Here is a 25,468-nt window from a genome sequence, read left to right on the forward strand (position 1 = left end):
AATTCCCAGAATACCTTTGTATATAGTGTTTTTTAGTGTCTTTTCTCATCCACCAGCTCCTGGAAACCAACCAACTGCTGCATTAGCACCACAGAATCACAGAAAACAAGCTGTCGAAAACATATTCTTCCCAGAATCCAGGTTTTGTCAGTTCCCTTGTGAGCGTGCTTTTATGTGCAAACAAAGTTAAGTTGTTATTGGTGTGAAAACAGCAATAGAAATAACACAACAGACAAATGACTGTTTCAGTCAAGGCAAATGATGTAAATAGTATGTGCAGTTTGTAAAAACTGAAACACACCCTGCATCTTCTGTTATGTCACTGGACTGTCAGAGGATTTGATGGGAAGAGACTTGGCCATCAGTTATGGCCTTTGCTACCAATTCAGAAAATGAAGCTTAAAATTACTAGTTCAGGGGCTGACAAATTTGACAGGAGTTACTTGTAGTAAGTGTGGAGCTCACCTTGATGTCAGCATTTCCATAAAGCAACAGAGAAAGGGTCTGTGGTATCAGACGGACGCGTTGTTGTTCGGGACTGCTCAGGATCAAACCAGTCCTCAGGAAAACAGGATGAGTGGCATATTATGTTATTCTCATTAAAACCACTCGTTAGCAAACAGAATGGGCTGCAGGGATCAGCTGTGAATTGAATTCACCTTTTAAATTAAAGCATCTCCACTTAGCAGGAGCCAATTTAGCTACAGCAGTTTTAGGTATGTGCTGAAAGAATTTGGTTAGAGCTAAATGCTGAAATAGAAATTGCTCAGCAAACTTTCCTATGAGGATACACTAGATAGCAAACTGGCTTAAGCCAGAAACAGTGGACAAATCCAGCGGTGGTTGAAGCTCTTTTAGACACAACAGACAGGAGAATAAAACAAGTTTAGTCAAATGTAATGTCTTGTTGATGTAGGTAGCTCTCTCCGTGTCCTGGTTCCTTTAACAGCCCTCCTAGTGCCGTAATGCAGTGTCAATAATTTATCCATATGGTGACACTCATTAAGTATGGCTGATGGGTAACTAATCTCTAGATAATCATTCAGGTGTATTGTTATGTTCTTTGAAGCAATCTGGATGCTGCCAGCTTGGGGAATAGTTTTACCTAAAACTAGTTATTTCCTTTCCCTTGTAATTCAGGCTGCCTGGAGGTACTACGCCACTAACCCCAACAGGATTGATCTAGTTGCTACCTGGAGGTTTTATGAATCAATTGTGTCATTTCCATTTTTTAGGTAAGTGCATTGTCCACCTCCCTATTTTCTGTGAAGTAAAAGGACAGGAAGCATAGACTTTATATTGATCAGTGAGGCTTTTGTAGGTAATGGATCACTGCCAGTTAACTTCCTCACTGAGAATGAAAAACAAGCTTTTGGCTTCTGGATCCATTTCTTTTCCCTTCCCTCGGTGCAACATATTGGGGCACATGGATTACTCAATCAGTGGTTCTCATGTTGGCATTAAACAGAGAAGGCTGCCTCACCATCACCTTCCACTTGTAAGACTTAGGAGTTTATCACCCTGGAAATCTCATTTTCTCCCTCTGTAGTTTTGATCCTGATAAAGTTTTAGCCCTGGATTTCAGAGGTGCCTGTACTTCTCACACCCTCTATGATGCAGTCATGTGTTTTAAGTTATGGGCTATGCAAAAAATTCTTAGTTTTCCTTCTTTACCTCAAGAGGACTGAGAATTTTGTTGTTACCAGAGGTGGCCATGGCATGTGAACATAAATAATGCTTGTTAAAGGCTTCTCTTTTGGCAATACCAATTGATCAAGGGGATAATTTGGTGGAGGACACCCAAAGCATGTTTAAAACTGTCTCCCATTGAAACTATTCACTGAAGATTCACAAGAAAACTTTTCTGGGGAGTTGGGCTCATGGTTTACTTTTAATCACCACTTCTGAGTTCAGTGGAAAACATTCCATACCTAAATACATTCAGACTTAATGGATGTTCATATGTTTATGGATATGAGGCTATCTGATCCTCATTTTTCTTGTCTTTCCAACAGGTACTTTCCTCACCTTGAGGTCTTAACATGTTAAAATGTTTGCCCTATGAAACCAAGACTTTTAGCTATAGACTATCAGCTGCTAGTAGCAGGCATTACTTATCCAAGTTTATGCTTAAACTTTCATTCTCGACCTGCTGTTATGTCTCATTCTGGGAAAAAATGTACTCTTAAACTACTCCAGAGGACTCCACATATAAGTTGTGCTCAATGAGCTAATACTGCAACTGTAGCTGCTGCTCAAAATTGACTTACTTACAGAAACATTTCAGGCTCCTACCTTCAGAAAGGGCAAATTAGAAATGTTAAGTCTTTCTTTGTTATGTTCATGATATACTTCTTTAGGATTGATTTCACATATGTCAAAAAGGAAACCTCAAGAAAAAACACCACAAATGTTAAATTGAGGCTTAATGTATTTCCCTTTTCTTTATTCCTTCTCATGCTCTATGTATTTACAAATTCTCCATTACAGTCATTTCTAGAGGGTTTCTTGACCTCAGGCTTTGTTCAGGGAATAATTATCAGGCTTGCCTGGAGTCTAGGTTTATTACTGTGACTTCAAGCTTGTTTGTTGTATGTAGGTTCTTCTGTGATTCAAATGTGACCTGAAATTTAAGAGGTGCTTTGCAAATAAGGTCCTGGGAGAGAGGGCAATGGAGTTCACTTTTCACCAAAGACTGGATTGCCAGACTAAGCAGCACAGATTGGTTTCAGGAGCCTATATCGCTTTCTTTGCTTTATGTCTAGTTGAAAGTGCAGCTTTTATTCTGCTATCACAGAACAAAAGAGGTATAAACTATTAGCAAGGGATTTGCAATTTATGTTTTAAAAATTTGCTGAATTTATTATGTAATTCTTTTCTCCTTGTTTTCTTGTAATGCTTCCTCTCTTCTATAAAAGGAAAGAGCAATTGGATGGCACTGCCAGGTATGTAGCTGCCATTATTATAGCCACCATTATTATAGCCTTGTTTTAATACAGTTGTTGGAGGATGCAGGTTAAATGGTTCTTTGTGGATTCACGAGCTGTTAACCAAAACATGCTACTAACACTACAGGTAGTCATTAAAAATGATTAACCAATCCATTTCCTAATTGCTTGCTTTTTTTCCCAATTTAACAACCCAGCTAAAATACTAATCATATAAATGCAGTGTTGCTTGCTGATTGTCTGTAAGCAGCTTTATTGTTTGTTATGACTAATCATAGTCTATATTTCTTCTGATCCATGTCAGAAAACGAGGGTGTAGCATCCAGGTTGTTCTGGGATGACTTTAAAGTTCTGCTTCATGTTATTGCTTAACAGTCCTGTACAGAGCAATGTTGCCATGTAAGGGATCAAGTCTGTGTCAGTTCACCATGTGCAAAGATTTCTGGACTAAATACTAAGATGGATGGCTAAGATGGATCAGCAGCACAGCCAATGTCTCTGGCAGTACCAGAAAAGATACATTAGGTTTGAAGTCCTGGTCCCACCCCTGCTGAAACAGATGGTAAAGTTCCCAGTCACTTTGGGAGAATTTACAAGCAGAGAGAATGAAGGAAAAATCGATCCTAATACCAGTCAGTCACTGAAGACTACAGCAGAGCAGTCATTGCCAGTCAACCTGCAAGGTCTCAGATGGAAATGGTATATTTATAACCCCCTCCAGCTAAGTTGCAGATTTAAAAGCACGTAAAATAATTCAACTTAGGCTGAAAACATGAAATACTTAATGCTAAATTGCTATCAATGGATCACCCACAATGGAAGTCAACAGCAATTAAAAGGATGAATAGTTCCTCAGACCTGTGCTTAAGCTATTTCTATTTGCATCCCCATTTGCAGCACAGAGAAAAAAAGTAAGAATTGCAGCCAAATTTGAAAGCTGTTAGCAGTCAAGCCTGGGTTCCAGACCCTGTCCTGATGAAAAGTTATCTTTTTCATTTTGCTTTTAAACACTTCATGCAACACATGACAGCTTCAGTAAAGGAAGGAGGGGAAAAAAACATTCACACTTGCAGTTCTGCTATGAATGTTTGGGGTTCAAACCTCTTTCAACAGAGAAGAAAGACCTATCCCAAGTTTTCTTACTATACAGGCAAGTGCTGTAGTGCTGAATTATTTGGAAAAGATACCTATCTTCCCCCTCCTGTCACCATCATCATGAGCTAACCCGCTCCTCTTCAAAGACTGCCTATATGGGAGTTACCTAGTTTGTGAACCCCTGTGAATCTTGAGTACTGTACATCCATGACACTGCCCAGGCTAAGCAGTCAGGAGGAAACTCAGTTGTATTAATGTAGGTGTCTGGAGATTTTAGCCATCTCCAGTTTGGCAGCAGCTGAATTTTGGCGTTTAATATATAAGAGAGAGCTTAGGAGCTGAAATCCTTTTTGAGTATGTAAGTCCATACATTAAGCCAAAACATGTTCTGACTCAGATGCAGCAGCAGATTAAAAATAGGCAAGTGAATGATTGCTGCAGTTTGCTGTTGGTCACAGCCTCACTAGAGAAGCTCCTGCACCTGCAGTGGCAGAACAGTCTGTGGAATAGCTTCTGAGTTAGTGTTTCTTTAAGGTCAGTAGAAGAAGTCATTTTATGTTGACGCACTGGATTAAAAATGGAAAAGAATGACTCATGGCTCAAAATCTGTAAAACTGTAATCCCAAGGCCCCTTTTTCTAGCTGGATAGATCTTGATTTTATGTTGTGACATATATAATAACCTTCAGCAAAATAATCAGTAAACCTGCATTGGAGCTTTTCTGTTAGCAGGAATGTGTTTAGGAAGTAAGCAGTCAATTAAAAGGACTGGAAACCCTCCAGGTAAACAGACAAATGATGGTACTTGTGGGAGCATCCACTGACTTCAGTAGACGTGGGACTGAGCCATAAAATCTGGTTGTTTTGACAGTACCACCTCCCATCTTCCATAAAACTCTTATTTGCAGACCAGATAATTAAAAAAAAGTCATCTTCCTCCTACAGTGATTTAGTATAGAAAGTATTACTCATACTTCATTGCAGTTTGTGTTTAAGACTATTGAAATAAATGAGCAATAAGAGAACACAGTCCTACTGGAGAGAACAGCCCATAAGTGCACTCCGTCTCCAGGTTCTTGCATCAGTTAAGTACTTAACGGGAAAGCTGTAGTAATAAACAGTCTTATCTGAATAGTGATTGATAAAGGAGAGAGAAGAATTGGTCCAAAGCTTGCCCAGAAGAGTCAGAAAAATTAACTGGTTAATAAATTAAAGTAAGGCCTTCCTGTGTGACAATTTGAGGATGGGTGGCACCTTCAGCAACAAGGTTTCTATTAAGTGGTGTGAAAGCTCTTTAGGAACTCTACAGTAATGGAGCTGAACTCTATGAGAGGTCCTTCTAGGATCAATCCTTGGAAGCAGGAGTTGGCACCATGACAAAGTCACAGCTAGATACAGCTTCTTGTTGTTCTTAGACCATTTGGGAAAACCACGCGGGAGACAACAGAGTGGAAGAGTCCATTTCGGAAGCTGGATCACAAAGCAAGCCTGCTGGGAAGGACTTGTGATTGTAGAACGCCAATTAAAGTTTGGCAGCAGCCCAAGGCTTTATTGAAGCTCCCTTTAAACTAAAGCTGTGAAGATGTGAGATATGATGAAAAGCACATTGGACTACCCTTCAGCGAAACAGTAGGCTGGGTTCTGTAAGCAGTGAAGTGGAACATCTGATGCTGCTCTCTTAAGAGAAGCATTTTCCCTACATGCTCTCTATAGTCCCCAAACCCAGGAAGAACTGGGATTATGTTATTCACTGCTCCCTGGTGAGGAGTTGGCTGACTTCATGCCAGAGGTGCCACTACCTTGTTTTTCCTTAATCAGTGCCGTAACCTAGCAGCTCATGAAATCTAGTCCTTCTTATTATGCGAGTATGAAAGAGTGCATATAATGTAGTGCATTTCTGTAGTGCCAGTAGTAACAGCATAATGAAAATAAAATCATATTTTTAAAGGTGGAAAATTTCACTGTCAACATTTCTTCTTAATACATCTGCCCAAAACAGGAAGGAGTAAAAAAAAAGCCACTCTGATCTACACACTACATTAACTACAAATGAAAGGCTGTTCCCATTCTTTTTCATAGAGCTTTTCATGGGTAATCATTAACGTCTCATCTTAATAACTTTTCTTCACTTTACAGTAATGTCATGTTTAGTAGGGAGTCATTCTTTGGATCAAGCCTCACAAGAAAACTTAGGTATATACATTCAAGTAACAATCAAGCCTTACTCTTTTCATATTTCTTGCATGCCATTCTCTGCCTGCACTTTCTGTTTTTACTACAGTAGTTCATCTAACCACCATAAAAAGGGCAATAAGACTGGAAAGTTATTTAAGCATAAAAATAAAGTTGCATGACATTGCAGATAGTTCATTGTTCTGCTGTTCAGAAAACATGGGTATAATCTTGGCTCTGACAATGATCTGCTTAGAAACAAGTGCTTTTCTCTGTTTCCATAGAATGAGAATGATACTAACCTACTCTGCAAATAATTTAGAAATTTGCTGTAAGAAAAATATACTATAAGAGCTAAATAACATTCCTTATGCAGTCCCAACCCTGCCAACACAAATTCATGCAAGTTACTTTGCATCTGACTTCAGTAGAACAACATCTCCGCATGTGTATTTGCAGGTTCTGGTTCAGCAAATGGAAAGCAAGTGGATGCTTTTGATCATCTGAATAAAGTTAGTGACATGCTTACATATCTTGCTGAACTGTGACCTAAGATGTGGGGCAAGAATTTTATCTTCCTGCAGAGAGACATAGAAATGATTTGTGGTGCTTCAGGAATCTGAATGACATATCATCAGAAATAATATTTTGACTAAACTGTCAAGCATTTTATTCTATTCCACACAAACAACTTGCTATCATTCAACTTCAGCTCTTTGTTCTCATTCCCACTTCATTTCACAACCATGAAATCATCGACACACAACTCAGCTTTTCTAGCTGAAGCTCTTTAGCTTTTGGAGACCTGCTAGTGAAGCACTCCATTTTTTCATTGCATGATTGGCCATGCAAAATATTCAAGAGATACTGATTTTGCAGTTTGTTTTATTGGTTAATACATGGAGATCTGGTCACTGCAAAGTAAAGAGTGGGTCAACATCCATGACGGTTACATCCATTGAAGAAAAATATCCATCCTGTTTTCACAAAGAATCAAACTTGGATCATTCTCCCCATGGATTTATGTGACATTGCTTATTTTTACCCATTTCAAATCATTTTAGAAAGTGTGGATGAGAAGAGGCACTAAGCAAAGTGTGCTTAAGGGCTCTTGCTCTTTCTGAAGGGCATCAAAGTTAAACCCAAATTAGGATTTGTGTTTATGTTTCTGGGCAAATAATCTGGATGGTAGATGAGTTTGGATTTAGAGTCACGCCTGCTTTTAAATACCAATGATGATAGACACCACCAAAGGGGGTCAAAATTGCTTGGCTGAAAAGGGGTATTTCCTCCTCAGACATTAGAAGAATGCAAATTAAGCCCTCAAGATTCAGGGTGCAAAGTAACTTTAAATGAAGACATTAGTTGTCAAGACGTTGTACTCAAATATTTTGAGATAGAGCATTTTTGTGAGATCCTTTCTATAGCAAAGAATGTTAATTGATAAATGGGAAAGCCAATTGGCCAAAGTTCAGAAGTACTTTGTAAGTGTAGAATGCTCTTTGGTTTGTATTAAGAAAACTCATGGACTCTCTGAGATCAGTCAAATGTGGTCGCTGCAGGGTTCATGGCTGTCCTCATAATGTTAGTTTTGTGTTAATCTATTGGGAGTAGTTCAAAGCATGATACTTCTGGAAAACTCATTCAGAATGTTTAATTTTCCAAAGCTACGTTTGCTCATACAAGTACAGCTGATAATGTACTAAAATATTTGATTAAGTATGACTGCCTTTTGCTTCCAGTTCCTTGAGACCAACTAAATCCAGTGATTAGCTAAACTGTGAAAAATATGGAAACATTTCTTGATTTCTGTTAGTCTGTGTTAGGTGAGAATGGTAAATACATGGAAGAGGGCTGTGTTTGATTCACTGTTAGCATTAATTCATTATTTTTCTTCTCATACATGTGCCATTTGTTTATGAAACTCCAAGACTAGGCAAAGCACAGAGTGGAGAGTATCTGACTTGCATGATGGGATGTAACTGCATTATTTCCTTGCATGACTGTTTCTGGAAAAGTATTTCTAGTTCAGTGGTTCCCACTCTTTATTCTGAGGAAGAGAAAAACATCTGCTGCAGAAGCCAGCCGTGTTTTGTATATCCAGCCATCAGATTCATCTCTCAGATGGTCCAAAATCATTCCCACTGCTCTTGGAGAGCAAGAATCTGAGAGCTGAGTTTTTCTTCAGGTGAGGAGCTTCCAAGCCAAACTGTCTGCATTGCTTCTGCCTTCCTCCCTTTATGGAGACCTGTATCTACCACAGAGTTGAGGAGTTCTCATTCTGGAACTCCACTTCAAAGATAAAGGTTTGGGGAATATTTTTATTCCATCCAAGGGAGGGGATGCAATAGCATGCAAGACAAGCAACAGCAACATATCCAAGCTAGTCAGAGAAACTACCCTGCACCTTTATCAGCATGTTTGGGACTAATTTGAATCCTCTGGTTTCTGGAACTGCACTGGAAGTCGGGATTCACATTTCTTGAACGTAAGGAAGCCAAATAAAGTCAAACCACTGTCCCAGCAGGAGAAAGATTAGCTAATATCAGCAGGAGGAACCTGAATGACAAGCAGCACTACATGACCCTGTGGGTGGGAACCACTGTCCTAGCCATTTTCATGAAGGATGATGTGATCTGCGCATGTTTCATACTCTGAGACCGAGCCACGAGCATGCTGTTTTAATGAAGGAGATTGTGTCATTAGAACAAATGTTTCCTAAGTTTGTTTTTTTTTAAACAGCACAATGAAAACAAAAACCCCAGCAGACCCAGATTTCATCCCTTGGAAATGAGAATAAAGTCCATTTTGTTTTTCTGATGACAGCTAGTCATTACCTGGAAAGAAGCTTGGGTTTTGTTTTGGCTTTTTTAGTGTATACAATATATTGTTATATTTTTTCATGTAAAGCTGATGAATTATTTTCTGATGATTCCACTGCTCTGGCTGCCTGGATATGAACATTGTCTGTATTTGTTGCATAAACATACCGTTATGAATCGGAATGTTACTTTAAGGGTTAATCATCAGGATCAATTAACGAGGAAAGCTTCAGCTCAGATAGATAACTTTAAGTTAGACTAATGACTTCTTATCTAGATCTTTCTGTAGTCAGTAACAAGAGATAAGCTCCTCCCAAATGTAAAGTCACCCCAAAGTGAAATAGAACCGAACTGCACTGTAGGTTGCTAACTTCCCACTGATTAGAGAAAGATGTCAAAAGGTTAATCTTAGGCAGGACATTTAATTTTTTAAACAGTTTAAGACAGATCAGAGGAGTGCTATTAAACCTGGGATGCTCAAGCAACAGTCTCAGGACAACAATTTGTTCCTAAACTGACACTTACCAGCAAGAAAGTTGAGAAATCCCCTAGAAAGAGAATTTGGGAAAGTGTTTGATTGATATTCTCTACCTTAAGCTCCTTCCCTCCAAAACCAACCACAAATGAGTGTGCCCACATATGCAGTGGAAAAATATCACTATCACTGTGAATAAATAGCTTTCTGTGCTGAATGCAGTGGAATATTTTGATCTGTTTTGATCTATGAGTAGGATATGAAATCATGATCACTCCTATTCTTGCATAGCACCATGGCAGAGATTTCTTCATGCATTGCCTATATTTCTGTCATATACTGAAATAAAAATGATCCTCAGGAGTAATGTTTTGGATAATTTACATCATCCACTGAGCCTTTTCCTGCATGTCTGATCCCTATAGATCCTTTCAATGCACTTTGCGCCTCCTTGTCTTCTGGTAAAGAAAGCAGTTATTACAGGAGTTTTAAGGAGAAAATTTGAGAGATCAGGGTATGTATTTTAAAGGACTACCCAAGTTTCTGGAAAGAGAGTCGGAGGCCATATGTAATGAGAACTATCTCCTAACACAGTATTAAACTGCTTTTTTAAAAGCAATAGCAATCTTCTGTCACATCTATTTTTCTGCTTCTTCATCTTTCAGGTTCTCCACCTTAAACATATTCTTGTCTTGAGAACTTCTCTGTGATCTATAGTGTTACATCTAATGCATTACTCAAAGACAATGCATACTATGTGACGACTACTTGCCTTTGAGGAAATCATCTCAGGCTTACTTCTAGATTTCATCCTTCTCATCCTGGAAGCTGTCTCCAGAAGGTCTTCATCCAAGATGTCCAGTCTTGAAATCCTGCAGAACGGGTGGACTATAGTCTCCCCTTTCATTTGAGAGTCATTGGCGACCTATTGATACCCCCACCAGGAAAAGCTGATCTTCACAACAAGCCTGTTGTACATACAATTTAGACCTAAAGAAAAATGACTTCATTTTTTTATCACTGATTAGATCTACTCATCCCAAAATTGCTTCAATTCCTTTCTTCTTGTAGCTTATTTTGCCACTGTGCCACGCATGCTTAATCGCTCTATCTTTCTTTTCTTCACATTGAAGAATTCACAAGCTCAGTCTCTCTAACAAACATCTTCATACCCATCAGTTTATATTGCCTGGCTGACACTGTTGTCATTCAGCAAGATGTTTGGTTCACATCCTTTTCAGTGATGTTCTATGTTTCCAGACTCTTCTTGACCGTCCTTCTTGAAATTAATTTCTCCTTCAAACTTTGATTTTATTCCTAGCGAGACACAATAATTTATTTTCTCTATATATTTTCCCAAAATAAAACCATGCAAAAGTCAGTCAGTTGACATTCACTTCCTCAGCTTTATTTTTCATGCCCTTTCAAAACTTTCTCAGCAGCTGTCATCTTCTCCTGTGTATATATTTCCTATATATATGGTAACTGAGCATCTGAAGAATCCAGATTTCGCAGAAATGCCACAGAGTTAAGATGTCTGTCCTGTAAAGCACTACTGCTCTCAAACCTGGCCTCTGCTACAGAGAAGGGAAAGTGATGCAGAAAAGAGGCTATAGGTTTCTCCCTATCTTATTAGAGCACAAATCACTTGTTGGGACTCTGCACTCACCACCAGTTCAGCCTTCAGAATGTTTTAGTGTATCATCAATAGGATCAAGAATCCAACCCAAAAACAAGCACTGTGGAAGTTATGTCATAAGTAAGTTCTTATGACCGAACATGAGACTGCCATGTACATTCTGTGGTGGTTAATTTGCTGCAGATATCAACAAGTAACATCTCCTATTTTTATACAAAGAAGGAAGTAATCCCTGATTTTCGCTCTGTACGTTTGTCTGTATTTTGAATACCTTCCCCTCATGCCATGAATTCCTCAGGAAATGACACAAAGTCTGAGAAATGTTAATACCAAATGTTAATCCACTTAGGCTGTTCTAATTCTTCAAATCCATGCTTTTATCTTCTGGAAACATATCAGGATTTGTTGTGTCTCCGTACTTACACAAGTCCTTCTTAGTTGCTACTTCCATATTTGCACACACATATGCACTTCATACATGCAATGACAGGGCAAGTGTCTGAATTTACTAGGCTGTAGGAATTGCATTCACAAGTATTGTCATATTGTCACCAAGAAAATTGAGAAGGCCTGGAAAAGCGTCTTACACAAAGGTTTAGTGCTTCCATCTTCTATGACAAGGAAACCCATATTTCATTACCTCCTGTGTCAAAGAAACATTAATCAGAAACAGATAGTAGAGGGCCCCAATAATGCACATTAAAAAGAAACCAAACAACTAAGCAGAAACCCCTGCAACAGCTATGATGTTCAATGCTCAGATCAGCTAGGAATTTTGTATGTGGGCAACTGCTGTGTTCCTACCAGAGTCAGCACTCCTATGAAAGCTGTGATGTGTCTTTAAATCTCACCTTTATCATTCTAAAAGGAATGTCTTACAAACTTCCACTGTGGTGGGATACTGCAACAGACAGAACTCTGAGATACAAATAGATGCCAGAGATGATAGAACTTAAAAATAATCCATCTGACCACGACAACTCCTTAAACAGAGCATAGATACTTCTGTGAGTGAGACCCTTCACTTACAAAGTCTGTGCGCAAGTCTCCATCTATCTTTGCCCACTGTGTCCTTGCATGGTGGACCCTCCCTATGCTTGCCTCTCCTGCCAGCAAGCTTAGTGGCTTCAGCCGAGTGTGCTGCACAGATACCTCTGCATACCTACAAAACCCCTTTCCTGGTCACCACTGCTGTTTGTCCTTCAGCTCTGCTCCCATCTGTGGTTCTCAGAAACCTGCTAGCTGTGGTGGCTTCTTCCCTCCCACCCTTCAACCTGCTTGACCCGGTTGAGAGCTTCCCCTTGGCCATGTTGAGAGCCCCCCTTGACCCAAGAGCTCCCCCTTGGCCATGTGTGCTCAATTCACCTCTCCCCATAGCTGTCCCACATTGCAATGTCCAGGAATGGGTTAAAAGGAAGGCTTTCTTCCCATGGCATAGCCCCATTTTTTTTAATTTTTATTTTTTGCAATTAACATTTAATCAGCAAAGTGAACAAGCAAATCAAATATTTTTACCATCTGTCGCCTACAAAGTCTTCAGACCATATATAAGCTGATCAACTTGATGGCTAATTCCTTTTGTGTTGCTCTTTTCTTCAGCATTAGTAATTGCCTTTAAGTCTGTTGCACTCACTAGGCTGTCAGAAGGGTTATTAATGTGGGTAGATGTGGCAGGTAGATTAAATTCTAGCTATAAGTTGTCACTGAAGGACAAATGTCTTTGGTCAGTGTATCTGTAAGAGGACAGTGTGAGGAATCATCAGAGGAACAAAATATGTCAGTTTATTCATATAGGTCACCTCGATTTCTATATAGTGAGAGATGGTTGAAAGTGAATGGTGAAGAGAACTGGGGAGTCTGCCCTACTACGTACCTAGTTATTGCTTGGCATTGACTTTACAATATTCTGCTGATAGTTTATTTAATTCACAGCACACCTGACTTTATTTCACTCCTGGTTATACACAGCTCTCCTATGAATACAGGCTGAATACAGCTGGGGTTCTGACTCTGGAGAAGCGAAGGCTCTGGGAAGATCTTAGAGCAGCATTCCAGTATCTAAAGGGGCTTACAAGAAAGCTGGAAAGGAACTTTTTACAAGGGCACGCAGGGATAGGACAAGGGGCAATGGCTTTAAACTGAAACAGGGGAGATTTAGATTAGATATAAGGAAGAATTTCTCTACTATGAGGGTAGTGAGACACTGGCACAGGTTGCCCAGAGAAGCTGTGGCTGCCCCATCCCTGGCAGTGTCCAAGGCCAGGTTGGACAGGCCTTGGAGCAACCTGCTCTAGTGGAAGGTGTCCCAAACCATTCTATGATTCTGTGAGTTATTAATTTAATAGCCTCCAATAGACTCAGTACCTAGAGAAAGCGCTGAGCAGGGAAACCAAGCATCCTTATAATTAGACAATAAAACTGCCTAAGTAGCAGTGTTTTCCTTCTTAATAATTAGTGTGCAGACTTGCTACAGGAGCTGAAGCACTGTGATACATTACCTGGAGAGGATAGCAAAGACCCTCTGGTAACATTTTCAACATTGGTGCAAAAAATGCTAAAAAAAAGCAGTTAATTATCTGTGGAGCTTAACCGTTTCTTACAAAGACATTGATGTATTATGGTAGCCCCAGCAGTGTCCTTGTGTGCAAAACATTTTTTGAGCCCATTTTAAACTTAAAGCATCATGAAAACGAGTTAAAAGTGTACAAAGGAGGAAAATGATTACTTTTGCTTATTTTGTAGCCAAAAGCTGGGTCTCTTGGATCGGGTTCGTGGTACCAATACTAAAGGAAAGCTATTTACCCCTCTGAATGTAGATGCCATTGAAGAAAGTCCTTCAAAAGAGCCTAAGAATGTTGTCTTGAATAATAAGGAACGTTTTCGCACTGCATTCCGAATGAAAGCGTACGCTTTTTGGCAAAGCTCAGAAGGTAGCCCATCTGTGATGATTTCTTTCTATCCATCCCCTACTCTCCCCATTTTACTTTGCTCCTCTGCATCTTCTGTTAAAGGTTTGTGACTTTCTGGGCCAAGCATGGCTGTTCCCTGGTTTTACATGGCACATTTGGGAAAGGCCCAGGAAATGAATGCTGGAGTTCAGGCAACATGCTGCTTGAAATAAGACAATGGCCCTCCATAAAAACAGTAATTGATATGGGGTAAAGCTGGTGATGGAATCAACATATTTGACCTAGAAAAAGAGGTCTCACTGGGAAGTGAATCTGTATCCCCAGAAAAAGGCACATGCCATCATGGCTTGGTTTATCAGCAGGGATGCTATGTTAGGGTAGCTCCCTCCTAGACTGCATCCAGACCTGCATTTGCCTGAGTCCAGACATCTCAAATATCTCCTCACAGCAATCTCTTAAAACCTTGTTTTATAGAGGGCTGTTTCCCTCCCATTCTCCCTACAACTGCTGCCCCTCAGCAGATTTCCAGTGGGTGTCCATGCAACATTATAGGACATTTTTCCTCTCAGCTTCCTTGAGCACACATTTTCCTCTTCTTACGTATAGCATCTAAATGGTCTCCAAATAAGTTTCTCCTTTATTGTGCCAGCGCGTTAATGCATACTGAGCATAATACCATGGATGTAGTCTGGGTGTCTACACTGGAAACTTGATTATTCTCTTCCATGAAGGCACATGAGCTCCAAGCAGTGCAAGTGGGAGGAGAACTTGGCCTGTAGCTTCTACATCTGTAGCCTTATGTAACATAATTTTGGTGAAAAATTTCTCATTCTGAAATCTTATAAAAGTGGGAACTTTTAAATCCATTGGAAAGGAAGAGAAGTTCCCAGTGTTTCTGAAATGCTGGAATCTGAGAAGAGATCCCTCAAACAATGTCCCACTAGAATTATTAAAACGCTTTTAAGAGCTGACCAGAGAAAGAGGAACCTGCAAGAGATGTTCCTTTACTAAATTCCATTTATTTTATGCAGTGCTTTAGTAGGCATACTTCCCTCTAAATATTGTGTGGTCACATGTTCACAGAGCTGTTTTTTGACCTGGTTTTCAGATGCAGGAACAGGTGAACCCATGGCAGAAGAGAGAGGCGACGGTAGCGACTTCCTCATGGAAGATATGATTCCCACATTCAAGACAGCCATCCGAGCTGTCAGGTAAATGTCTTTGATGCTCCTCAATGCTTTGCTTTGAGTTTGTGTTTTTATGCTTGAAGACACCACATTACCATGTTGTTACATGTTGATTCATTGCTACTGTTCTTGCTTTTATAAAATGCAATAGATTAGATACTTCTCATTGTTTAGATAATTCTAGATACACTGAAAAGCACAAGACAGACCCTATTTAAAGTCCTTTTTGAAAATACACAGAGACGGAAATATATTTCAGTGCATTTTTGCAAGATACTCTATAAATATTTTTATTATAAAATAAAATCTTTTACAATTCCTCATTAAAATATGCTGTAAATACAGTATCTTGCTCAATTTAGTGACTATCATATTTGTGTAAAAGTGGAATTTTAGCTTAACAATAAACTCGGAGCTGACTCAACTCTTCTTTATTCACAGTTGTACAAGCGTGCAATATAGTTTTCAGCTGTCATCTTTTAATAGATGCTGAGGTCTTCACTTCAGCAGTTTTCAGCTTGTGACGTGTGTCACCTCTATTTTCATATCACAGGAGATATCCCCTATGGGTAGAAAACTCCTAGTAAGACTTGATAATGTGTTTAGCACATCAAGCGCATAGAATTCATTCATTGACGTTCTGTTACTTCTCAGTACTTTTTTACTTTCTTCCCTTGAAAATGCCGCCATAGGAAAATACTCTGCTTTCATTGCACTTGCTTTTTATTCCAGAAGTTGTTGAGTTTTGGTCCAGGAAGTTACTACCTTCCAGGTGAGATACTGCAAGTCTGGAGTGCTCCAAAATTATCTTCTTAGAAAAACTTCAAGGAAGATGGTTATAAGTATATAACCATATGCCTATATGTATATAGCCATAGTATATATTCTCCTGGTTCTTTTCCAGCTTGGTGCAGGAGAACCAGTTATTAAGAATTCCATGTTTTCTCATGCCTGCTGAAATCCAGGCTTTGCTTGTGTTACCCATGACCGCTTCCCTCCCAATGGAAGTCCCTTCATCCCTGCTTCCTCTGTAGTTTTCCCTTTCTTTCCCTTCTACCTGCTTGCTTTAAAACATGGACTATATCTGTCCAGTTTTCCAGCCCCATCTCTATGAAACATGCTAATATTACTTTGCAAAACTTCCTTTCCCACATCCTGTCCAAATCTAATTGATTCATGCAATTTCCCTTTAAACTTAGTCCTAAGCCAAGCTGTTTGCTGGTTGGTTGGTTGGTTTTGGTATTAAGGTTTGTGTTATCTTGTACAGTTTACTCAGCCCTCAAATGTTAATGGGAAGTAATTCTTTCAGATAAAACCACTTAATGGGTTTTCAGGGTCAGGATTCAAAATTGCAATCAATAATAGTGTGATTCTTATTTTCCCTTTCTCCTGTTTTAATGTATAGTTTTGCTGCTATCATATGTAGTTTGGCTGAGTAGATATATGTTTAATTGTGAAATCTTGAAAAATATATGAGCCACAGATTTTAAGAGTCAAGAACCCTTAAAAAGTTGCAGTGGAATTATCTTTGCTAAATGAAAGTTTATGCAAATTATGAAAAAAAGGTAAAAAAGCAACCAACCTTGAAGAAAAAAACAGCTCAGAATCTTAACAAATCACAGAAATTCCTCAATTCAGACCAATAAGAACATGAAGATTCTACTGAGAAAGCAAACCCTTAGATCCCAACCCTGAGATTAAAGAACTAGAATACTGTTCATTCTCTGTGTATGTTTCTTTTTGATTTGTTTAGTCTACCAAGATATGGCAGTGTGAACTAATGTATAAACAGAAAAGAATAAAAACCAGCATGCCAAATAGTTTTCAAATGCTCTGGCCAGCACTGGTTCTTATTATAAGAAATCTGCTATTAATTACTAGGGCATTTTATAAATAAAATAATAATAACAGCAGCTGAAACTGTTGTTGTTGTTATTACTATTATTATTATTATTACAACAACAACAGTAATGTCACACGGCTGTTTCTTCAGGGACACTTCAGGCAGTTCTGACACTTTTTCTTTCCTCGACAATTTGAACTGCTGCTGACTTCTTAACTTGCACATTTCTACCTAATCAGTATTTCCTTGTTGTCCAAAGTTTTCCCAGGTGCAAAATGAAAACCAAGCTGAGAATGATTCTGCATTGCATCTGCTATGAATTAGCTTTGTAAGAGGCTGAAACATATAAAGTCGGCTTTAGCTTCACAACTTCAAAATCTCCTGTTACTTTGTGGTACAAAACCAAATTCCACGTGTGATTTTGTAGCTTTGAATCATTTCTAGTTATGATTTTAGTGCTGACAAATACATTTTGTGCATATAACTTGTTTTAGCCTACTGATTAAGAAAAGCCAAGTATTGTGTATTTACAAATGTGGTATGATATTAGAGATTCTCTGCTTATGTTTTATTGCCTTGTTTTGCAATAACATGCTCCATTTCCAAACATCCAGAATATTTATCAATTATTCACTAAAACTGCAAATTATCATGATGGAATTTATATAAGAGGTTGATAATTCTTCTGTTTATTATGCAGAATACTACAGTTTCGTCTGTATAAAAAAAAATTCAAGGAGACTTTGAGGCCTTATGATGTAAAGGATGTGATAGAGCAATACTCAGCAGGGCATCTTGATATGCTTTCCAGAATAAAATATCTTCAGGCAAGGTAAGAATCCTCTGGTAAATGAAAATGTGTAGCTGTGCTGGCAAAATTAAAGCATAGTTGTTCTGTTTGCACACAAGGCCACTCAGAAGCTATGTCTTTGCTTAGTGTAGCTGGTTCTTATTTCAAAGTGCTTTGCCATGTACTGGGCTATCTCATTTTCAAGGATATAATAAGAAGTCTGTTTCCTACCTCACTATTACTGTTCTAGAAAAGCTGCTCTCTTAAATGATATACCAAGAAACACCATTGTTACTCTGTAAATTGAGCTCTGCATCAAATAAGCTTAGATTTCATTGCAGTAATACGTTTTTGAACTTGAGAAGTTGAGGAGGGCTCGTGATGTTTGAAATCTGCACCTATCTGTGATGGCATCTACATGCCTTATACTTTCTTTTCCTCAGACTGACGTGTTATGTGATCTTGGACAGCAGAGCACCTCTCAGATACTCATCTGAGTCCAAGCAGCTAGTCATTGGAGTATCAGGAATCTCCACCTTTTCTCAAATTCTGATTTTCACTAAACCTGATGGGTCTCTCCTCCCATTTTTAGGGCAGTGGTTACTGGAATTTTTTGACAATTAAACTACTTCGTTCCTTTGAAGGAAGTCAAGTCATGTATTTCAAACGGCAGTGTTTGGAAGTAGTGAGCTAGATAATTATTATAATGAAATTACCAGGTAATTACAATTCAGTGTATCAGTAGTGGACCCAGACCAGAGCAAGCACATCATGACCCTCAGTATATTACCAAATCAAAGTGTGCTTCCTTTTTAGCTTTTTTGGCTACTATTTGTCGCAGAGATGCACAGCGTTTTCTACCGTGTGTCAGCATTTAGAGATGGACTTACGGAGTTGCACTTTTCTTTTTTCCAGAGTAGATATGATTTTTACACCTGGACCTCCATCTACTCCCAAGCATAAGAAATCTCAAAAGGGAGGAGCTTTTTCTTACCCTTCACAACAGTCTCCCAGGTGATTTTTTTTTTATGCCTAGTATTTTGCACACACCAAAACAGAAATAAAAGTATTCATTCATAACAATAGCATGACCTTCATTCATCCAGCCAGTCGCTGTTTCAGTAATGATACTGAGAGGTTATGTTGCTACAAGCTTCCCTAGGAATAATGTATGATGGAAATTTAAACTTAATGGCTTTGTCTAGCTCAGCTTCTCCATGGTCCGTAAATGTGTTTTTATATGAAATATGTACATTTGGTTGCTGATGTACTGAATTTCTACCATTGAACCAGTAAACCCACTTAAAAATTCAATAAACATCACCAATAGCTTGAAGGTAATTCAGTTACCTTGTGAACTGAAAAAAGTTCCAAATGGCAAACACAGAGTTATAATGATGCTCACATAATGACTGGTGAGAATTACTGAGAATAAATTGCAATACCAGGTTTCTGGGTGTGAAAGTTACAACATGTTATTGTATTGCTGCATTTGTGGTAGCAAGAATTCAGTAATAAATGACATGTCTTCTGTTATTTACAACTATCAATCTGTCAATGAATACCAGTGAAGAACCATGTAAGACCATCAACAATCTGTCCCCAAAGCTGTTGTGGTTGCTCAGAACAAAAGTAATCTTACGCAAAATAAATTAAAACTTGTCTTTATCTGGTTTATCCACTTTTTTTTTTTTTTATTTTAAAATACCTAAAAACATGTAAATGTGAAGACAGAGACCTACGTATATGGAAAAGGCAATGATTATTTGGGAAACAAAGCAGATTGCAAGATTTGAATGAGCCTATATCATCAGTAACCCAATGTGCAAAATCTGACATGTTTGAGTTACAGTTTCTTTAGTAAGACGTATTCACATCTATATTTTGAATTGTGTCAAAAGAGAAAAGCTGGACCTGTTAAAAGAAAAGTTTCATGGTATATTTGTTCTAAGTCATGTCAAAGAACAAGTGCTTAAAAACTGGTTTTCTAGATTTGTACGTAGGTTATGGAAAGACTTTGAGATTCCTTTGAGGTTGGTTTAGAAACATTTTGATAAAGATTTAACTTGCTAATGACCATCTTAGATCACATGAAGTTATAAATGTAAGTTCTTTAGTTAAGCAGAGGTCATATTCTCACCTCCTGAAGTTAGCCCATCTGATGGATGGGCAGAGGGAAATTACATAAAAGAAAATTTATTCAGGAATCTACTTTAAATCCCCAGGTCAAACTCTCTTTTCAGCATTTCGGGTCTCTGCCACTCACTATTTGGTTTAATGAAATTGAGTTGAAAAACAACCACTCAGCCTTGAAACTCAGATTCATCTTTAAAGACAGTAATTATAAAGAATTAGATTTTAAAACACATGGCCATTTTTAGACCCACTATCTGGACTACCTCAACTTTTTTCATAAACCTGAAATTTTTCCAGTAAATATGATATTAATTTCATTTTCACATTGAAAATTTTGTTTGCTTCTGTTTTTTTCTTAATCATTATCTTAATTTCAAAACAAAAGAATTTCATATTAGAAATCAGGAATACATATTTTTAGAAATGCATTGCAATCACATAGAATAGACTTTTGCTCCTGTTTTTACTATAAATATTTTCTTAGCTGGGATTTCAAGGAGCTATATGAATACACCACTCAGATGGTAATTCTGTTTTCTGATGTAAATTACTTACTGTGATGCAAAGAAACATTGAACACTAATAGAATTATTAATTCTTTATAGAAATGATCCATATGTAGCCAAAGCATCTACAGCAGATACTGAAGACCAAAGTATGATGGGCAAATTTGTTAAAGTTGAAAGACAGGTATGTAATTTCATGACAATGATGGAGGCTGAGGTGCTTGTATGATTATGATATGCTTCTGTATGAGTCTTTGGCTTTTCCAGGCAGATTTGTACTGTCGGTGATCAAAATTCACACAGATCTTGTACTAATAATCACAGAATTAAGTTGTTAGTTTTCAATGAAATACTTTAATTAAAAGGGAAGTGTACATTTTGAAACCTGGGGAATGAATATTCACATATTCACCAGGTTATATATGGCAGCAAGACCCTAACCACAATGTTCAGATGGGACTTTTTCAGTCCCTTAAAGTCCATACTCATTATGTCTGGTGTTTTCTTGTGAGCACCACTTTCTTTTGCAGAGTCTGGTGCTCAAAAGGGCTGCCTCCACAGGCATTTTGATGACTTCTGTGCATCCTAGCCTATTGCTTAGCAAGTCAAGACACTCATTTTTAAATACATAAGTAAGATAGAAGCAAGTGGCATTGGTTCTCATCAATTCCTTTCATGGAATGTAAATGTTTAGGCACAAAGTACTATCAAAAGACAAATTAAATTACTCCCCACACTAATGTTGTGGAGCTATTGTTAGAAAATAGGCCTGTGTGCAAAGGTAATTTCATCTGTTGCATTTTGCTAATATCTATTATGTAGTATCAAGACTTCAAACCTCACATTGTAGACTACTGTTGGGTGCTGGACTGTCAAATATCCAGCCATGCTAAGAATTTTTTTGAGCACAGGTCATTAGGGACAGGTCTTAATCTGAGGCAGTTAGAGGATAAACTGGTATCGACTGCAGCCCAGCTTCCATGGAAAGGGAAAGTTATGGTTATCTTACAGTTACTTTCATGACCAATAAATATGGCAACATACTATTGCTGGGGCAGCACCCATATGGAAACATTGACTCTTTCATTGAACAACTCACTTGAGAAGATAAAACAACATTGTTCTTTTTCAGGTTAATGACATGGGGAAGAAACTGGATTTTCTTGTTGATATGCATATGCATCATATGGAGCAGCTGCAAATACAGGTCGCTGAGATAAGTCCATTGAAAGAAACTGCTTCTCCTGCAAAGGAGAGGAGAGAAGAAAACAAATATTCTGAATTAAAAACAATAATATATAAATACACTGAGCAGAGTGCTCATGAAACTCCATACAACTTCCAACAGGTTCCAGTCAACAAAGTCAGTCCTTATGGCTTCTCAGCACACGGTCATATGACTCATTCACAACCTGTATCAATAGGTGGGCAAAACTCTGGCAAACTGCAAGCCACACCTTCCTCAACTTCATATGCAGAAAGGCCAACAGTTCTGCCTATATTTACATTAATGGACTCCCAGGTTAGCTACCACTCTCAAGGAGACCTACAAAGCCCTTACTCGGATAAGGTGTCTCCGAGGCAGAGAAGGAGCTTAACAAGAGACAGTGATACTCCATTGTCCCTTCTCTCCGTCAACCATGAGGAACTTGAGCGCTCCCCAAGTGGCTTCAGTATCTCCCAAGACAAAGACGACTTCCCGTTTGGCCCCAACGGGGGATCGGCATGGATGAGAGAGAAACGCTACCTAGCAGAGGGGGAAACGGACACAGACACCGACCCTTTCACACCAAGTGGCTCCATGCCTTTGTCTTCTACAGGAGATGGGATTTCAGATTCAATATGGACCCCTTCAAATAAGCCAGTTTAAAAGTGCGTGTGGGGGCAGTCACTGGTTGACTTCTCCATGTAATGTAAGCATACTTTGTATATCTCACTTACTCTACACCCAAAGCTTACTAGTTCAAAACACCAATGGCTGCATAAGATGCATGTGATATTAGTGGTAGTCATTCTGCACCATTTCATACAATTTACTAATGCAGTTTTTTTCATGCTACCAAAACTAAGGAGCTTAGTTTTGAGCATGGTTTGCATGACTTTACCCTATATAAATGGTACAGCTGATTTCTTCTATGATACATATCTATCTGATACTCTTCAATACAACAATGGTGATTTGATAACAGGCAAGATATGGTGGTCCTTGCTATAGTTTGCAAACAGAGCAGCAAAGTGAAAATATTTTTAGGAGCAATATGTCTTTGTGGAAACATGACATCTGAATCCATTTCTGATACAAGTAAATCAATCTCTAGTCAACCTATCCAAGAACATCTAATATTCAAAGCAGGGATAAAGCTGAGTCAAAGTTAATGACCTTAATGAAATGGTTTTGTGAACTGAATGTTTCTCGTGATCATTTATACAACTACCCATGAAATACAATGTCAAAGTGAGATTAAGGGTAGAATTTAAAATCATTGATGCCACCTCCTGGGATTGATCATGGGTGTTTATTGTAAAATGTAAATATAAATCTCTTAAACTACTTTGAAAATCTTCATTAGCATTTATAAATCCATGAATGTGTGCCATCTTTGGGATCAATGTACAAATAGATAAATATCATTTTGTCACCTGTCCCTGAGCAACACAGAGATAAGTATGCTCCCTAGGGCCTCATCCATATATTTTTTCATGGGAACTAGAAATTGTGTTGAAAGAGAGCAGGAAAACAATGTAACCCACTGATAACAGGGCAAAATGAATCAAAGATCTCACCACTACAATGGGAATGTAGTATCTATACAGCTAGTAAAACTAGCCTGTCCAAATAACCTCTGCAGGATTTACCTGGTGTCAGTCCAGATGTGCATGAAATATTGTCCATTTGATGTCAAGTTTGATGGCTACCAACTCTTTACAGCTAACGGAAAGCTAATCAGTACGGTGGTGAGTACAGGGTACAAGAACCAAGGCACACATCAGCTGTAGGATGAGATGAATCTCATCTTTAACTCAATTATCTACAATGACCAAATTTCAAAGGAGCAGACGGGACTTGCATAGATGTCAACTGATCAAAGACACCCACCGTCAGTCCTGTTGAGGATGACCCATGTTACTCAACACAATGGCTACAACGCCATGGCTAGAGCACTGACCAACAAAGATACAAGGATTTGGCCCATGTAAAATGTTAGAAAGCGGACTTGAGGTAGTGACTGCTTGTATTATACTGCAGCTGCACAACTGAGCATCCTTGGTATATCCAATCAGAGCACAAGATCTTGTATCTCCAAGAAAGAGATACAGACTTCCCAGTATTTACTGGATATTGTACAGGCCTGGATAGAATGCACTTCAATGGAAGATACCTTGTTGGGTTTTGCCCACTTTAGTAAACATCTTTGATTCCTCACTACTGTTGACATCTTATAAGTCATTCCATCCAAGGAAACTTGATTGTCTTCCAGAAGTAGTCATTGCCTTCATCTTCATCATTTATTCTCTGCTTGAAGAGGCATCTAAAGGATTAGGATCTTGCTTCATCTGCTTCTTCAGCTAAATTATGATACATCATTCTGGGACACATCTTCAGTGAGAACAAATTGCTGTGCATACTTGAATAAGTAGTGCAGACCTGTTACAGCATTTGAAGTCCAGGCTGTGTCCGTGGAGCTGTTCTGAGGCAGCAACTATAATGACATGAGGCACAATTTTGGTAATTACTTAATTGACAAAATAGCCATTGACCTGAAAGATTGTCTGTGCTTGGTGCAGTTTCATGGCTAAAATTGCAGAGAATAGAACTAGCTGACAAAAGTGCAATTCATCATCATTTGGCTTATTGAGAAGAATTCCTTGACCATCAGTGATTCTTGCAAATACCTGCATTGAGCCTGCTGCAGGCTCGCTGATGCAGTAATACATGTCTATGGCCACTCATATGATTTAACCCTCACCTGACGAATGAAAAAAAAACCCAAAACTGATTTTAACATTGCTGGAGTTCAGAAATTCATGTAAGTATGTGCTAGACAAACCCGCTTCACTTTTCTGATATGCCAAGTGCCTGGCATTCCTCCTGATTCCATTTGAGCTTGGCCCTTCTTAAAATGCTTTCTAGATCTGAGCAATCAAAAGTCAAGGCAGACAAAGCCCACTGAGAAATCTGTATCTTTGACAGGGACTATGCCATGCAGCTCCCTATCCAATTCCCCCTCAAGTTCTTCAGTTCAGGTTTCTAATCTCTCCAATGCCAGGTCATATAAAAGGAATCTTTTCTCAGTATTCAACCTTACTGAAAATCCATAAATCACCTCATTATAAAGTCACGTTTATTCCAAGAGAAAATCCAAGCAAGGGCAGACACTTGGGTGAGTTCCCACCTGCACACTGTGTGTAGCCTCAGGCATTCCTCTTCTTAAAAGACACTAGTGGTAAGCACAGCAAGAGCCTCTGCAGTGGACATCACTGGATCCTCTGGAAGACACCCAAGAAGAGAGTCAAGGAAGCTCTGGTTAGCTTACTTTAATATGATTTTTTTTCTAACAAACTTCTTTGCCCTGAAACCAGTCACTGCTATGTTCAGTAGGGTGATGTGCCTAATGGCTGTTTGTCTTTTACATCATCTGGATTAAAATTAGGGTGCGCATCAGTCTGCCCTCTGTGCTGACAATAGATGTGTCAAGATGGCACCAGCAAAGTGAGATCTGGAGACCTGACGTGGGGTCTGCATGCAAGCTTCATCAAACTCCAGTTCAGATTGAGTCCAGGCGGTGCATCAGCCTTGGAACTGCAGTTAGGTGTCTGCCATAGATTCTGGACAGAATAAGGTATCTGTGATTATTGACTGTGGCAACATTTAAAATGTCAGGACCTGTTTTGCAGAATAGATTTAGCACAAAAAGAAATTGTTATTCACAGTTTCATTTGAGAGAG

The 25,468-nt window shown here is 38.7% G+C and overlaps 1 protein-coding gene across 2 annotated transcripts in view; it reads left to right on the plus strand.

Moving 5' to 3' along the window:
- KCNQ3 (potassium voltage-gated channel subfamily Q member 3) overlaps window positions 1-24,938 on the plus strand; it is a 194,170-nt gene extending 169,232 nt beyond the window's left edge. Inside the window, exons 8-16 of one of the 2 annotated variants that reach the window (XM_062627016.1) lie at window positions 1,141-1,235; window positions 2,919-2,945; window positions 6,179-6,235; window positions 13,893-14,080; window positions 15,168-15,270; window positions 17,790-17,921; window positions 18,795-18,893; window positions 20,621-20,705; window positions 21,654-24,938. In XM_062627016.1, the coding sequence (XP_062483000.1) occupies window positions 1,141-1,235; window positions 2,919-2,945; window positions 6,179-6,235; window positions 13,893-14,080; window positions 15,168-15,270; window positions 17,790-17,921; window positions 18,795-18,893; window positions 20,621-20,705; window positions 21,654-22,391 (1,524 nt within the window). In that variant the 3' untranslated portion in view covers window positions 22,392-24,938. The remainder of the gene's footprint in view (window positions 1-1,140; window positions 1,236-2,918; window positions 2,946-6,178; window positions 6,236-13,892; window positions 14,081-15,167; window positions 15,271-17,789; window positions 17,922-18,794; window positions 18,894-20,620; window positions 20,706-21,653) is intronic. The other variant, XM_062627017.1, reaches the window with a different exon arrangement.
- Window positions 24,939-25,468: the final 530 nt, after the last annotated feature.

Source organism: Pezoporus occidentalis, unplaced genomic scaffold (genome assembly GCF_034315485.1).
Source record: "Pezoporus occidentalis ecotype Australia unplaced genomic scaffold, CSIRO_AGI_Poc_V1 ctg3, whole genome shotgun sequence".
NCBI classification, from domain to species: Eukaryota; Metazoa; Chordata; class Aves; order Psittaciformes; family Psittacidae; genus Pezoporus; species Pezoporus occidentalis.